Source organism: Mytilus galloprovincialis, chromosome 8, assembly GCF_965363235.1.
Source record: "Mytilus galloprovincialis chromosome 8, xbMytGall1.hap1.1, whole genome shotgun sequence".
NCBI classification, from domain to species: Eukaryota; Metazoa; Mollusca; class Bivalvia; order Mytilida; family Mytilidae; genus Mytilus; species Mytilus galloprovincialis.
Window position 1 is genome coordinate 13237895 of NC_134845.1, and position 18573 is coordinate 13256467.

At 32.8% G+C, this 18573-nt stretch overlaps 1 protein-coding gene across 1 annotated transcript in view; it reads left to right on the top strand.

Moving 5' to 3' along the window:
• The window catches only part of LOC143043128 (uncharacterized), a 48426-nt gene that overhangs the window by 16153 nt on the left and 13700 nt on the right, over positions 1-18573 (top strand). Inside the window, exons 3-4 of the mRNA XM_076215579.1 lie at positions 3817-3931; positions 5638-5681. Coding sequence (XP_076071694.1) covers positions 3817-3931; positions 5638-5681 — 159 coding nt within the window. The remainder of the gene's footprint in view (positions 1-3816; positions 3932-5637; positions 5682-18573) is intronic.

Below are 18573 nucleotides of genomic sequence, written 5' to 3' on the forward strand. Positions count from 1 at the left end.
CGGTGGACCAGACCTACGGTCCGCTTTTTTATGACTGCGGCAGACCTATCGATGGGTCTGCTCCAGACCAGACCTGTGGACAAGTCTGCTTTTGACCAGTCCTGAAGACAGGTCTGCCCCAGACCAGACCTGTGGACAGGTCTGCTCCTGACCAGACCTGTGGACAAGTCTGCTATTAACCAGACCTGGAGACAGGTCTGCTTATGAAATGTTATCGTTTTTGCGACTTTTCATATCAGACTTCAGCTTTTTTTAAATATGTATAAACAACATTCGCATTTTTCTTCCCTAGACGGCCTCTGGTAGCAAATTTCTTTACTCGCTATATATACTTTACTAAACCAAGGATTTGTATAGTTTTCTAACTATACAAATCCTTGACTAAACATTATTAATAACAACACAATTCTTTCTTTTTTATGTGATATATTCTTATATACATTAGTTAATAACATAGAGCTATCAATCCTCAATCCTCAATCTTAAGCCCTGTTGGCACGAATTGTCCCAATGTGCGGTTTTCCTCAATGTATTTTCTTCTCTGTGCTTTAAATTTGGTATGCGCGGTTAAGATTGGGATTGAGGAACAGCAGTATTAAATCTGCCCGTTCTGTCAATGTAATGTGCCACTGTTTTTAATTTGGCTTTTTATTTTAATTAGAAGGCGGATAGAAAGGTTGTCCAACGCATCGGAACAACATTCTTATATCATGGGATATCAACATATTTATCCACGTTACTTCGTTCCCCGTTTTTTACCTGTCTCTTCCTAGTTTTTACTTATAAATGCATTTATACATGGATGGATATTTCATTGTTATTCTACTTGTTTGGATTGGATTTACTATTCTTTTTCCGCAGAATATTCTAACGAAAATTGTACAGTTGTACAGTGTCCGGATATGTACGATGTGGTGAAACTACCAACAATCTCGTCAAATTCGTCAGGTTTGTCAAGAGATTTGTGCACATGAATGAAATAGTTGTCACTTGATGTTTAACTACAAACAAAATAAATCAACCGACATAATAGATTAACAGTATACTATTCCCAGAAGAGAACCTCATATACTTTTTTTTATTAAAAAGCACAAATGAATTCAGACATGTCAGATGATGCAGCCTAATAGTTTTGTTTTACACACCCTAGTGACTGTTCAATATTATGAATACAGTGACAAATGAGTGATGAAACTCTGACATTCTCAATCTATGCGGGAAAAACATTGCATTAATTGTTTTCCTTATTCAACATGTTCAATGCTTACATTTGCCGTCCTACTATAATGTTCACAGGTGTGCAAGGAGAAGACATAACGACCGGTCAATTATTTTATACATTGAATCCAGACATAAAAAATATGGCTGATTTACTATGCGGATATATATAGATTTTTAAATTAAAGTGCACATATACAGGTCAGTTTTTGGTCCATGCGGTCAAATAATTGTGTTGTTTAAGTCTCATGAGGTATCAAAACGACTGAAATTGTGTTACGTATCAATATTATGAATAAAAGGAGGACATGCTGGCACCTAAAGTTTATACGAACAAAAATTGGTTTTTATTGTATTGCAATATTACCATCCATTGTATTATACATTGAATCCTGACATAAAAAAATTGGCTTATTTACTATGCTGGTATATAGATTTACAAATTAAAGGTGCACATATGGTCAGATTGGTCAATGCGGTCAAATAATTTTGTTGTACAAGTCAGCATGAGGTATCAAAACTACTGAAATTTTGTTACGTATCAATATTTTAAATAAAAGGAGGACGTGCTGGCACCCTAAGTTTATGCGAACAAAAATTTGTAGTCATGTGTTAAAATAATGCTTTCATTTTGTATAGTAAATTCTATCCGGAAATTAAAATATTGCTGATTGGCTGATTGTGGCTACATATAGATCAAGGAGATATATATAACTGACAAGGACATATAACTAATTTCTAAAATACGTCCTTTCATAGATATACAGTTAAATTTAAATAAGTGTAAATACATTTATCATGTTTATGGTTGAATCTGATAGGTATTGGAATATATATTCAGTGCTCGTTATCATTGTAACCAAGATCGTTTTTTCATTTATAGATTGGCAGATCACAGATAAATTTGTGTTACAAGCAATGTTTTATGCGTACTTTATTTTCAAATATTTGGATTAAATCCTGCTTATATAACGGAAGTATCAATTTTACTTTATTTTCGATGTTTATACTACGAAACAAAGATATTAAAAAATATTTTAAAAAAAATCAATGTAGACCGGTCCTGGTTACAAGTTAACTTAGTGTTGAGCAGACCAGTCAAAAGTTAACTTGGGAACAGGTCTGGTTTCGATAGGATTTGTCAAAGCAAAAGTTAACTTATGTTAACTATGTGACAGGACTGGTTTCGAAGTTAACTTATGTTAACTTTACGGCAGGACTGGTTTCAAAGTTAACTTCTGTTAACTTTACGGCAGGACTGGTTCGAAGTTAACTTATATCAATAGCGGACCTGTTTCGAAGTTAACTTTTTGGCAGACATAAAAACAGTCCTAGGACCATGTCCACTTTTCAAGTTAACTAGATTTTGGTCTTAGAACTGGTCAGAGCAGTCCTAAATCCGGTCACAGGTTAACTTTGACCAGTCCAAATGACTGGTTATCAAGTTAACTTGCTGTACAGGTTTGGACTGCACCCATCTGTAAGTTTATCGTGTTTTTTTTTCTTTTCTTGTCTCGCATCTTTAGACAGATTTACGATTGATAAAAGTAAGCTTGAATGCTCCATTCATTTTTATTTTATTTTTTTATTTTCATTATTTATGACTTCTAATTTACAACATAATATACACAAATATAATAGCAATATATAATATTTAAATCTATAGATATTATCTATTCAAGGCGTCTTTCTATAATTTTTTTTTAATATACAAACATAAGATAGAGAGCAAAGCAGTTTGCACACCAGAGAGAGAGAGAGAGAGAGAGAGAGAGAGAGAGAGAGAGAGAGAGAGAGAGAGAGAGAGAGTAGTGTGGTGAGTTTTCAATATAATTCATCTAGACATTGAAATTCAAATTTTGACTGATAACTTATCCTCAGACATTGTGAGGTATCATATTAGTTCCGCTAACATTTCAAAACTGTGATACAAGAATTACGGAGCGAATTGACAGGTTATTGATGCAGGCTAAGAAAGCACAATTAAGAAACAATACTTAGCTTAGACTCTAGACTTTCATCAAGAAGCTGATTCCTCGATGGGATACTAGAAGTTTTTAACTGATCCTTAATGTTCAGAAATTACACCGAGGCTGGTTGATACATGGAGTTAATCTTCTTGTTCTCTTTAATTTTAGCAGCTTGCTCTTGTTGATACTTTTTTTTATTAACCGTCTGGTCTTACGAAATCTTGTCTTCAAGCAATTTTCGTATCTCATTTTGTTTCTGAAGAACGATATACAAGATTTTGTTGTCAGTATATCTCGATACGAAATATTTCTTAATACAGACACTTCTGGCATATCGAAATGTAAAGGCCTTTCGATAACTCGGTCTCGTTAATTGGAACTGGTGATTAATATAGGTAAACACCTTTCGAGTGCAGAGAGGTTTCGATCTGGTGATAAATAGATTGGTCACAATATTGAACCAGTTGTCTAAATGAAAAAAAAAATTATAGAATGTTATACTAGTATATATATAATCTAATAATGACTTTGTGTACTAAATAACAATACAATATTTTCGATTGCTTAAAATCCGATTTATAAATAATTTGTTTTGTATATTTAGACAGACTTCTTTCTTTATTTTTAGTTTGTCCGATCGGTTTTACATCTGAGGATCCAAAAAACGTCGAGTGTGAAAAATGTCCAGACAATTCTCATGGACTTAGATGCGCCAAAACATGTTCATGTAAAGAAAATGAGAGGTATATCATTTTGTTTTAAAATGAAAAATGAAAATGATTCGGTTTGGTCATTGATCGTATGTCTTTATATCTAGTTATTATAATTATGTTTGCTTATGTGTCTGTGTCAGTGTGCTTGTACAAATGTACATATATGTATGAAATATTATATTTCTAAAGTTATAGAAAATGAAATGTCGTTTGATTTACAATGAGACGACTATCCATCTGAGACCAAAGGACAAAGAAGTGAACAACTGCATGTCATTGTCCAGCATTAAAAATGAGGAAACTTATACAGTGAATCTATAAACTTTTAAGGTTCCGTAATGATATTATTTGAAACTATTTAAAAAAGAGAGAAAAATAAGACAGAAACCCAAAACCCGATATCTATAGTATATTAAACAAAAAAAAAAGACTTCTGGTAGACAGCAACAACTGTTAAAACTGGATTGCAGACGGCAGCTTGCCTGAGACATACACACACAATATGCAGGTAAACCATGCTGATGGGCGCCAACTTTCTTGTTTACCGTTGGTAGCTTTGTTACAGAGCAAGCCAGGGGCATAGCTGGACTAAATTAAAGTGCAATCATATATTATACCCTGACAATGCGATGCGATATATTTTTTGGACAAATCAAACGGCCACTTTTAAGTCTTGACTTATAAGATATGAATTTTAATCGAAAAAGATTTCCGGTGCTTGTACTATTGCGCTTGTATTAGTAAATGTGAATACTGCATGCAAGACCCAAAGCATGATAGTTATTCATGAGCACCAACAAAGATAATCTATCCATACCATGTTTGAACGAAGAAAATTTTTTAGTCGCCGTATGACCATTCAGTAGTTGGTGTAGTTACTGGAATTGTAACTGGGGTGAGAAAAAAAAATGTGTTAGCGAATGATTAAATGATTTTCTTGTGTAAATGCAGCGAATTGTTTGGAACAACGAATGCAACTACAATATCAGCTTACAAACGGCTTGGTGACAAATCAGCTTAAACATACACAGCTAGACGAAATTGTTGACCTTTAATCAAAACTATACATGTTTAACGTGTAGTTAGTGGTCTTTACAGTATTTTAGTGTCAGATTACATTTTGACTCTGTTAAATGTGTCAATTTGACTGCATTTATTTCTAACCAAAATTTTGTAAACGTTGTGTGGCGTTTGTTGCTGTTTTCTAAACTCTAAAAAATTACTTACAAATACATCGTTTAATCAGTGTTTACTGATCCTGTTTGAACTTTCAATAATGCATGCACATGTTGTTGGTAAACAGATGTATTACAAACTCAAATTTAGCGAACGCATAGTGTGTCAAAATTTATATAAACTTTGCAAGCGTATGTTAAAAACAAATGGTCAAAACATGTGCGCTTTGCCGTTTGCATCGTATGTGTTAGAAAAAATGCACTTTTCGTCTTGCTCTTTGCTTTTTAACTTTAGTTATTTATTGAATTGGCATGCGTCTTTTTCTAATTTGAATACGTTCGATGAATCGTATATGTGCAGTGTAGCAGCAATAGGCGTATGACGTACCAAATACTAAATCTGATAGATTTCACTTGACAAGTTTTGTACATGTCAGCTGCTTGAGGTAAGCATTGATGTCATTGATTTCATTTATTTAGACTCTATGTCACTAAATTTGTTTGCGAAATTCTTTTTTGCTATACTTCCTTTATATATTTCTAACATATATCATTTAACAGATGTGACAATGTGCAAGGTTGTGTGCCTGTCAGTGTAACATCAGGTAAGTAAGAACTTCGTAAGATTTTTTTAGTATACCTTTCTTTAGACATTTGTAAGCATCTAATTGCAGGAGGCATATTATGCCAATTGTAAAGATGTGATGACAGAAATTACTCTTTTTTGTGACCTGATTAAATAATAGGACATGAGTCCTTTTGCGCCAATTACTGTTTTTCAGGGGTTTAATTTTTTCTCTCAAATGTATCAATTGTACTCATTTGCACCAATTTACATGTGCACATATTTATCATATATATTTATCATATATGATTAATATATTTTTATTCTTATATTTTGCTCATTATCATTCGTGAAATAATTATTACTCTTTCACATATACATGAGACAGACACACAAAAGATTCAGGAATGGACATTATATTCCAGTGGTATACTGCCTTTTGAATGTGCTTTGTTCCCACCATCCGTAGGGAGGGAAGTCATTTATCTACTCATTGGCGAAATCTTGTATATTATATTTTAGTCGCAAATGATAAGTATGTAATTTAAAAACAATTGACACAAAATGAGAAAAAAGAATTCGCGCAAAAGGACGCATTTTTGGCGCAAACGTATTTCTCCCATTTATAGAATAGAGCTACTTATAACACAGTTTAATGGTTGTTATAGGAGTCAAAATGAAATCACATCAGTTGTTCGGCAACACATAGTCTTCTTTAAAAGGTCATTCGTACATCAAACAATGATATGATCTTGTCTACCAAACCAGCATTAAAGTTCATGATTGCATTTCTTTTTTTTTTAAAGAAAGCAACTCGTTTCATATATTGATTAAATATATATTATACAAGTCTTTATTAGTTTATATAAACATTAAAAAGCACTATGTAAATGTAAAAGAAAAGATAAAACAACTGATTAATTTATTTATTTGTTTTAATAACTTAATTTGTTTAAAGTAATTTCAGTTTAGTTTAAACAATTCCAAACTATAATACACTCGCTAAAAATGCGTCTGTAGTTTGTCGTTAGTCGTTTGTTAGTAAAAACGGTGTATTCCTTTCTAACTTTCACATTGAATCAATTATTTATGCAGAGTTTTCCCACTAAAAAGATTGAATCTGACAAAAGAAAAATAAGAACAATTTTGACTGTCATTACTCAAAACAATGTCAACAATTACACAAATTAAGGTATATTATGTATATGCTCTCCTTTCTCTCACAGGCGCTTGGGTATATGATACAGGTAAAAAAAAAATTATTGATTAAAATATTCAATTTTCTATATTTATAATACATATCTATCACTTCTGTATATGTCTCACCTAGTTTCGAGTGATTTAAACGACCCAGAGAAAATACCCAATTTTACTATCCACATGATCCATACTAAGAAACAAAAAGGCAACTTACTCGACGCCATTTTTTTTGCTATCTATAAATAAATAAACTGACCTACCTGGATTCCCCAACGATTTCTCTTGAAAAAGTGCCTTCCTTGCCCTCAGATCGCAGACATCGTTTATATTTATCAAATTGGTATTGTCCGTAACATGTTTGATCCATCTCCAGCGTAAAATTAATGGATTTTAACTATTTCGACTACTTTCAAATTTACGTGCCCGGAAGTTGACTGTTTTTCCCGAACTTTTCTTAAAGGGAAGTTAATTTTTCCCGGACTTTTTCGGAACATCTCTACAAGTACGTATGAAAATAATGAAGTGATTCGATGATTTCTGAACTTTTATAAAAAAAAAAAAAAAAAAGGCGCAACTTTCCAATTGCCGAAAAAGAATCTGAAATAATGACAATTCAACCGTAGGAAGTTACTCATGAAAACATTGATGATAATTTATAAATATACAAATGCTCACACAAAATTGACTTATGAGAGGAATAAAAAAAATACAGCCAGGGACCATTTGATCTGGTATTTTCTTTTTTTTTTTGATGGGGGAGGGGGGAGGTGTTGCGAGGAAATATTTACTAATATTTTCTTGCCACCAAAATATTATAGACTTTGTTTTAGTTATTACAAAACATGGGTAGTGTTAATGAAGTAAAAAAAAGGGGGGGACAACATTTCCATATTTTGCAATTCCCTTTCTAAAATAAAATCAAATATTCTATGACTGTGTTTGTTTGAATATTAAAAGATTATGACCACTAACTATCAAATTAAGGGCTTGATCTTGTTCTTTGTTCATCATATCTGTTTGATTACATTTAGTATCAGTTCGGAAATCATCGTAATTATCCCTTTATTATTTCTATACGTACTTGGAGAGATGTTCCGAAAAAGCCCGGGAATAAATTACTTCCCTTTAAGAAAAGTTCGAGAAAAACAGTCAACGGACTAACCATGTTACAAACAATACCAATTTGATAAAAATAAACGATGTCTGCGATCTGAGGGCAAGGAAAGCACGTTTTCAAGAGAAATCGTCGGGGAATCCGGTAATAGATATGTATTATAAATATAGAAAATTGAATATTTTAATCAACAACAAAAAAATACAAAAAAAATATTTTGTATCATATACCCAAGCGGCTGTGCTTTCTCTCAGTGTTTCTATTTCATATTCATCTGATAAAGACGAAGAACTGACAATAAAATAATGAGTATTATATGTACAGAAGTCTTGAGTGTCTAAAACATCTTCTACAGTAGCTATTTTCCTACATAATAAGTTTGTTTGATAACAGGTTCAGTCCACAGGCGCTTGGGTATATGATACAGATAAAAAACAAATGTTGATTAAAATATTCAATTTTCTGTATTTATAATACATATCTATCACTTCTGTACATGTCTCACCTAGTTTCGAGTGATTTAAACGACCCAGAAAAAATACCCAATTTTACTATCCACATGATCTATACTTCTTAGTATGGATAGTAAAATTGGGTATCGCGTACGGTGTTGGTGATAATACGGTTTTTGCTTTCCAGTTCGCCTTTATTGCATTTGTTAGAAGTTTCGGAATTGATAACTATATAAATGTATATATCAAAATGTGCGTAATTACAAGTAGAAATGAACTATAATGCCTTAAAATCAATATGTTTATTCATTTTGTTACTCGAATCCCTAATAACACTGATTTTGAGCGTGTAGACAAGTAACACCGCGACATATTATCAGCGTTGCTTTGAAGTTATTCTTGCCATTTTTTAAACTTATTAAAAAAATGTTGTACTCCTAGCAAGAGAAGTCTTTGGTGTTAATGGTGTATGTTTTATTTATGACGTCATCGTTAACTGGACGCGTCTGACCAGGGCGAAAAGTTCAATTTGTTTTGTGGTCAAGCTGAAAATAGAAAAAAAATATGGATAGGGGTGAAGTTAAGAGTGATTTTAAAAGGTAATTCAAATAGATTATTCCGAAAAAGATATATCTTTTTATTCCGTATATAATAAGGAAAAAAAAATAAAAAAGTTTTGATACAACATTTCAAAAGATCGTGGCAGAATTAATGATTTTTTGAAATTTGTATTTCTGTCACAAAACCCAAATCTCGCATATATTTTGGAGCTTTTCAAAATTCGAACGAATGCTGCACATCCAAACCACAATTAACCTATCCAACCTTCCTGTGTCAAAATTATACAATAAATATACAACTTTCTATGTCTTCAATTAGTAAGTATTGTTTAAATTATGTCCTAAATTGTAACAGTTCATTTTATTAAATCCGTTGAAATGTCACACTCGCCGTTTTCTGACGTTTTGGCGTATTTGTTAAGTGTCTTATGAAAAGTAATAGACAGTTGCAGTCTTTTCTACGATAAGAAATTGTATTCAAACGTGAAAACTTTTTTTTTAAGTGTACGAAAAAAAATTGTGTCGAAGTTTAAGAGAAAATATTGAAAAAAAAATAAACGCGATCTTTTTGTTTTTGTCTAGTCAAAATGTCACAAAACGCTGTTTTTCACATTTTTGTTACAATTATGATAAGTCATTTTATACAGTTTTGGAAGGGGAAAACTTGAAATTATAATAGCACAAAAAATACTATATAACATTATAATCTACTGTTCAGGGATTTTTTTGAACCCATTTCGATCACATGTCGGAGGTATTAACGACACAGTCAGCGACTACTTTTGTCTAGTCATAATGTCACACCATGCTTTTTTACTCGTTTTGACGTTACGTTCTGTAAAACTTGACATGTAGTGCCTAACGTCGCAAATTACGGAAGCCTTTATGTGCCATGCTTATTAAAACTTTTTTTCAATTTGATATAACGAATTATGAATTTGAAATAACAGATTATGAATTTGATATAACAAATTATGAATTTGATATAACAAATTATGAATTTGATATAACAGATTATCAATTTGGTATAACAGATTATCAATTTGGTATAACAAATTATCAATATGATATAACAGATTATCAATTTGAAATTAGAATTATCAATTAGACATAACAAATTGTCAATTTGATATAACACATTGTGAATTTCTCTACCAATAGTATGTTTTAATTATAATAATGAGATTGATTGAAACATTGCGTAACCCAAATTGGCGCATTTCTTTTTTGTGTATTGATTCATTGTTTATCTGACGTCCAGCAACAGAAACATTAAACCTGTTAAGAAAGTTTTGAATAAGCATTCAATGACATATTTGTTGCTGGACGTCAGAAAAACAAAGACCCATGCGCTAGATCTAGAAGAGAAACCCCATGCACAATCAGTGCAAAAGGGATTTGATATATCAAATTTATAAATTTTTATTTCAAATTATCATAATTTGTTATATCAAATATTTCAATTTATTTGTTATATCAAATTGAAAAAAGTAAATTTGCATGGCCCTCAAAGACTTCTGTATGCAAAACCATAATTTTTTTTATAATTTTTTGTATACAATATCTTAACAGATTTTTATCGAATCTAATTAAAATTAATATCTGTATCTGTTTCGGCGGAGGACATTTTGGCGCATTGGTAGGACATTTTAGAGAAAAAATCTAACGTTTTAGCGCCAATGTAAAGCCCATTTTAGCCCAAGATTTTTAACCCATTCGAGCGAAAATGGAAATTACCAATGCCTCTTTGAGAGCAATGCTTTAATCCATTTTTGATTAATGATTAATGATCAATTTTTTTTTAAATAGAAGCAAGACAGCACAATTTAAAAAATATCATGTCCATTAAAATATACCACTTAAATTTTAAAATCATTTTTTTTTCTCGCTAAAATGGGCTTACGAAAATACAGCTGAACGGATTAATCCTGCGCTAAAATGGCCTCTAATGTCTGCGCTAAAGTGTCCCCTAGTAGTTTTAACATTGTTCGCTAAAATTATCTGCGCCAATCTGTTTTCTTGTTCATAGTTCAGATTAAATTTCCTTTTGTTTATGAAATTGTCAAATTTGATTAAATTAATTTTATTGTGGTTAATTTTGAATTTCCTATCAACGGTTGATTCTTTTAACATTTAATACAGGCGATGAAACAAACGATTCAACTAATAAAATTTTTATTCGGAAATTATCAAAAGCGGATAAAAGAATAAGCCCTTGACACCATTTGCGAGTATGATGGTCTTGTGAAACAATGATTGTCCGTCGGAAGGGGGCGATACATGACTGACCGGTGTTCAGAGAGAGCAATATCTCTTGCACGTAAAAGTCACCGTTTTATATTTCGAAAAGAGCAGACTAAGGCTACAAGGAAGCACTCGCACCCTCAAAGTGGAAACGGATTAATATAACTTGTAATAACTTGTCTACCAATCCACTATAAATAAATATGTTTAAACTAAAAGAAAAGGCAGCAGAAAAGACAGTGGTTTAAACCTTTTTTTTAAATATCCTGTTTCAATCAAAAGAAAGAGAAAATAATTTTGCTCCAAGGGGATACTAATTTAAATGAATATTATTTTTCTGTTTAGATTTAACTGTACTTGTAAAAGTATGTGCCGCTTTTGCATTTCGGTTCTATATGTAGCAAGTCAAGCAAACCGCTCATATAAATTATGCTGTATGATTGAGCTGCATGAAACGAAAAAAGTATGACGTTTTTTAAACATTTGCATGAAAAATAACGTCAAACAGACGTTACCAAAACTAACACCAACACCGTACGCGACGTCACTGTAAATTAGCATGAAATACTTGCAACTTGACAACAAGCGATTTCAGTCAAAAGTTAATTCATATGTTACAGATTGAATTTTCAGGTATGGTAATCAGTTACAACCGGCATTGAACAAACTGATGCTAATAAATGACCACTTCATCAACTGTGTCCCCCATCACAGAAATGCCGTGAACGTTATTGATGTCATTTGTGATATACATGTATTAGCGCGAAAAGACGCGAGACGTTATGGCGTTTAAAGTGGACACGTTTGGGCGAATATCAATTATCGGACACGTTTGGGTAATGTTGAATATTTAGGACACGTTTGGGGAGAAAAGACACGTTTGGGGGAATCGGACACGTTTGGTGGGAAGGACACGTTTGGGAGTGTTACATATATAAAAAAGAAGATGTGGTATGATTGCCAATGAAACAACTCTCCACAAGAGACCTAAATGACACAGAATTTAACAACTATAGGTCACCGTACGGCCTTCAACAATGAGCAAAGCCCATACCGCATAGTCCGCTATAAATATAGTATAACCCATTTCAGCGCAAGATTTGTAACCCAATTTTATAACAAATATTAAATACAAAATACAAATTTTAATAGAATCAAGACAGCACAATATAAAAAATGTCATGTCCATTAAAATACAAAACCAACAAGTTAAAAGGTTGAAGCAAATGTTAAAAATCCGTTCTAGATTGAATTTATATCATAGAGAATGAACGTAATGGGTTCTGGATGTACTCCCTGTACTATATATACCATTTTTAGAATTGTATTAGGAACTGTTCTTTCTCTTTATCTTGTCTATATTGTGGTGCACATTCGTCATTATTTCGTATTTTTATATATGTTAGTGTTTGCAATTTGATGATAGTGTCACGAAAAACGTTAACAGCAAGGTGACAAGTTCAATAGTGTATTATAGTCTCACCACATACATACAAGTATAAACACAATATGACATTTAATACACAATATAAAATTTGGAATGCATGTTCCATTCTTAAAAGAACTTTGACATGTATGAGAGACTTAGTGTTATATACAACAAGCTGTATATGCCCGTGATTTCGCGGGTGTGTTCTAGTATCGTTGATATGGCAAGTCAATGCACTATTATTGTCTATATAACTATGCGTAAGCCTTATTTCAGTATTGGTATTGTCATCTGATAAAGTCATGCAGATTATAAGATGCACAGTTTTCTCTGCTTTCAAAATGTTTCTGTTTGAACCCTTCGACCTGGAACTTAATTTAACGCCATGCTGGCTAACAAATCGAAAACTGTACATATACGCCTTATTTTAAGTCCATATTTTTAGTATACGTATCGCCATCTTAGAAAGTCATACTGATTAGAATACTGCAATAGGGAACAATGTGACAATGCTTGAAGTTAGTAGTGTCAATCCTGTGATTATGACCCGTGTATATAGCAAAATTTTGGTGGTGCTCATGTCAGAGATAAGGTAATAGGTGAATATACTATTGGTATCTGTATCGGATTCGCCCCGGAACTTCTTAATTATTGGCAATACTAATTATGTGGAAAACAAAAGGGTCTGGAGTGGTGTAATTTTTAATCAACACCATTGTCCTATATTAGCTATTATATAAACTTGAATTCTTTGATTCATTGTTTTTACGTGATGACGGCTGACAAATTCGACCTCGTTATTTTAGAATTATAGATATCAAAACATCAGAATAAAACATAGTTTTGTTATTTACACAAAACATAAAAGTGCAATATTACCATGCACATATAAGGATGAAATTCGATACATGTACACAAAAATATCATCTTTAAATTTCAACGATATAAAATTATACTATTTGAATATTCGTCGCAAGTTTTTGGCAACAGAACTACAAACATGTTCATACATTTTTAATCATCTGATAACGTTAAAAACCTATTTTTATGTTGATGAATTTTATCAATAAATAAAAACTGTCTTAGTTCTTCATATAATGGGCATGTTAATTATTATTATACAATTCAATATTTTTATTAAAGTCTCACTACTTGCAATACATAAATATACAGTACATACAGAGTATAAATTATACACAATATAAAACAGACAATACAGACATAAAATACTAGTACCATTCTATTAAGAATTATGACAGACTGTAAAACAATTTCTATATAAAACTAGTTTAAATATATACGATTATTAAAATGATTTCATTTCAAGAATATAAAAAGGTATTTCTTCTACTTAAAATATCAAAGCAGGTTTTGGCAACCGTAATTAATGTTTTTAAATAAATACACAAATTTATCATCATCAGACAAATCATTAAAATTTACATTATATTTTATAGCTTCGCTATATAAACAAAAGCGCAAATCTGCATATAAAGAGCATGATAATATTACATGTTTTTCGTCTTCTATGTTATTATTACACATAAAACACACTCTTTCGTCTACATTTTTATTTTCATACTGCCCTGTTTCAATTCTCAACGGAGCTACTCCGCATCTAAATTTAGCAAAAGCACTTCTATATCTGTACGATAAATTTTTAGATAAATATGATTCACTTCCATAACTGTCTTTAAACAATTTATAAGTCCGCAATTTTTTACCAACATCTTGTGTCAATATTCTATTTTGCCAGTTTTCTATATATTTATCAAAACTTCTTCTATCTGTGTAATATTTTGTTTATACAATACATTATTTAAATCAGTATACAAATCTAAATTACATTCTTTAAACTTAGACATAATCCTAAAACACCAATTTCTTCTCTTATTAAGAGCATTACTAGGACACCATTTAAATATTCTATAATTTAAATTATCTGTGCACATTATGTTACATCTAATACCCCAGTCCAACTAGGCCACGATCGCACTACTATCTGTGAAAAAAATGCAAATTTTAATGATCGCAGTACGATCGTGTAGATCGCAGTAATGTCGTATCACGGTCGTGGTGAGGTCGTCAAGATCGTGATGAGCGTGGCAAACTTTGAACATGTTCAAAACAATCGTGGTGCGGTCGTGGCGAAATCAGGTCGTAGAAGAAGCGTAGTGAGAGCGCACTAAGATCGTAGTAAGATCGCCAAGGTCGCTGTACCATCGTAGTGAGAGCGTAGCGAAAGCGTGATTCTATTCGGAGAAACTGCGCTACGATCTCATTGCGACGTTATTACGACCTCACTACGACCCTCACGTTCTCACCGCGACCAAACTACGCTTCCACTACGCTTCCACTACGACTATACCACGCTGTTCACGACCATAGTACGATTCTAGCACGCCCTTGCCGTCCTCATCACGCTCTTCTTACGACCTGACTACGTTCATACTACGACCATTATTTTCATTGTCATTTTTCCATAGAATATATTAATTCTCTCCAGGTTTTGTTTAAGAATTGAATGCTTCTTTTCGTAAATTTATTGGGGTGTAAAAGCGTTGACCAAAGTACATTTTGTATGAAGCGCGGAAGCGCTTCATTCTAAAAATGTACGCACGGTCAACGCTTTTACAACCCTATAAATTTTATAATTACATTTTTTAGCTATGATCATGAAAACACGAATTTTATATATTTTATTATGTAATTCACCTGTGCACTTTATTGATGGAGCACGTGTTATCATGAGTGAAAAGTTGAATTGAGCAATGCAACTGCTTACGGAATAACACGTGATGTGCAGTTAGCCAATCAGAATAAAATATTATAATGAAACATACATCTAATGTAATTATTTGTCTGTATGTTATTGGGACTTCTTGTCCATTTTCTCTAACGGCTCAACCGTGTTTCTTGTTTTCATATAGATTAGACCGTTGGTTTTCCCGTTTGAATGGCTTTACACTAGTAATTTTTGGGGCCTTTTATATCTTGCTGTTCGGTGTAAGCCACGGCTCCGTGTTGAAGGCCGTATCTTGGCCTATAATTGTTACTTTTAGAAATTGTTACTTGGATTGAGAGTTGTCTCATTGGCACTCATACCACATATTCCTATATCTATTGACACATCTGTTTCATATCTGCTATTGTTCACTAAAATATCGTCATTTCAGCTTTATGGACCAGCAATAGGTTGTAATTTAGGTCGGATTGGTCGGTCCGACATCTCTACTTGATCACGATTCGTTACTATCAGAGCTCCATCTGCCTCTACATCAACCCTAACACCACGCCCACGTGTTCTAGTAGATTTTGGTGGCATGACTGTATTTTTTTAGCTCACCTGGCCTAAAAGGCCAGGTGAGCTTTTCTCATCACTTGGCGTTCGTCGTCGTCGTCGTCGTTTTTCAAACATCTTCTTCTCTGAAACTACTGAATGGATTTGAATGAAACTTAAAATGATTGTTCCTTAGATTATCCTGCATTAAGTGTGTGCTTCGATTTTTGATCCGTCAAAAAACATGACCGCCGTTACTTAAAATAGAACATAGGGGTCAAATGCAGTTTTTGGCTTATATCTCAAAAACGGAAGCATTTAGAGCAAATCTGACATGGGGTAAAAATGTTCATTAGGTCAAGATCTATCAGCCCAGGAATTTTCAGATGAATCAAACAAACTATTGTTGGGTTGCTGCCACTTAATTGGTAATTTTTAGGAAATTTTGCAGTTTTTGGTCATTATCTTGAATATTATTATAGATGAAGATAAACTGTAAACAGCAAAAATGATCAGCAAAGTAAGATCTACAAATAGGTTAATATGACCAAAATTGTCAATTGACCCCTTAAGGGGTAAATGTCCTTTAATGACAATTTTTCACAATTTGTTCATCATATTTGCTAACTTTAAAAAATCTTCTCCTCTGAAACTACTGAATGGATTTGGATGAAACTTAGCATGATAGTTCCTTAGATTATCCTGCACAAAGTGTGTGCTTCGATTTTTGATCCGTCAAAAAACATGGCCGCCCTTACTTTAAATAGAACATAGGGGTCAAATGCAGTTTTTGGCTTATATCTCAAAAACGAAAGCATTTAGAGCAAATCTGACATGGGGTAAAAATGTTCATTAGGTCAAGATCTATCAGCCCTGAAATTTTCAGACGAATCAAACAAACCATTGTTTTTAATACTTTATGCATTAGGTCAACTATATTTGGTGTATGAAAATATTTTATGATCTATATGTCGGTTACGCAGGTTTTATTTGAACTTGACCTCATTTTCACAGTCCATTGCTAAGTTTTAAGTGTTTGTGTTTTGGTCTCATTTTCTTTATTTATAAACAGTAAGTCATATATATTTGTAATATTGAAGAATTGTTAGCTGTACATGTTTGCCTGGCATGGTTCAATATGTTCAATAAGGCATTGTTTACCAGGTGAGCGATTCAGGCTCTTGAGAGCCTCTTGTTTTCGAGAAATCTACGTATTAATCAGAAATAGAACTGAAGGAATGATACTGTATTGAGATGGAACACGATGTTGACGTTATTGCTGAGAGCGTAGTAAGATCGCGGTTTGAACGTAGTGTAATCGTGGTAAGAACGTAGTGTTATCGTGGTAAGAACGTGCTATAATCGCAGTAGAAGCGTGGTAAGATCGTGTTGCAATCGGATAACTCGTGGTATGGTCGTAGTGAGAACGTGATGAGCGTAGAAATATCTTGATAAGCGGAGTAAGGTCGCAGAATAAGCGTGGTGAGAACGTGTTATAATCGTAGCGTTATCGTTGTAGAAGCGTAACGAGGACGTAGTTGCATCGTGAAAGCAACGAAAATTTACATTTTCATGCCGCTCATTGAAGACCTCACCACGACCGTGATACGACATTACTGCGATCTACACGATCGTACTACGATCATTAAAATTTGCATTTTTTTCACAGATCGTAGTGCGATCGTGGCCTAGTGGGACTGGGGTATTACATGTTTTTCCTCTTCTATATTATCACAATAACAACTATAAATTGCTCGTTATAATGGGCGTTGAACGACTCTGGAACGTGGTGTATAAGATACAATTAAAAGCTAACAAAACAACAGGTCGGTAACAACAGTTGCCGGTTATTTTTTCTGCTCGAATATATAGTCAGGTGAAATTCCAATGTAATAATAAAAAAAAAACACACACAAAAACAGGCCTGCCTCCGCTCCTAAAAAAAAACCAATTTACACGTAATTCGAATTCGATTCGCATTAATTAATTCGAATTAGTTTAATTCGCAATCGACGCGTTTAATATTTTGGCCACGAGCATCACTGAAGAGACATGTATTGTCGAAATGCGCATCTGGTGCAACAAAATTGGTACCGTTAATTTTATTAACGTCCTAACGTCAATTCTAATTCGAATTTGAATGGGCGTCAAATTCGCTTTACTGTCCTTATGACGTTAACTTTTAATTCGGATTGACAAAAACGTACTTCGAATTAAAAAAAAAAAAGTGTGTGTGAACGCAATTCGAATTAAAGGTACGTGTGAACGAGGCATTAGATTGGTGTTATCACAAATATATACTGTTCATGCACAGGCATTTAACTCAGAAAAAAAATCCAATATACCTAAATATATACCATTATATATTAAGGTCAAATGAAGGTTTATAGGGAAAAAAATCTTATACAAATGCCTGTTTGTATGTGTTATTTATAAGATGTAACAAAAACGTTATATACAAATGAACGATACTTTATAAAATGTAAGTGTTAGAATACAGTACTATTATCAAACTGATGAATGCATTGATTTTGTATCTTGAAAAGTACTTAATTTGACCCTTTTTTGTTGTTTTAAAACGTCGATACATTTGTAAACTGACACATAACATATTACACTATAGGAAAATTGTATAGAGATAACACTAGATAAA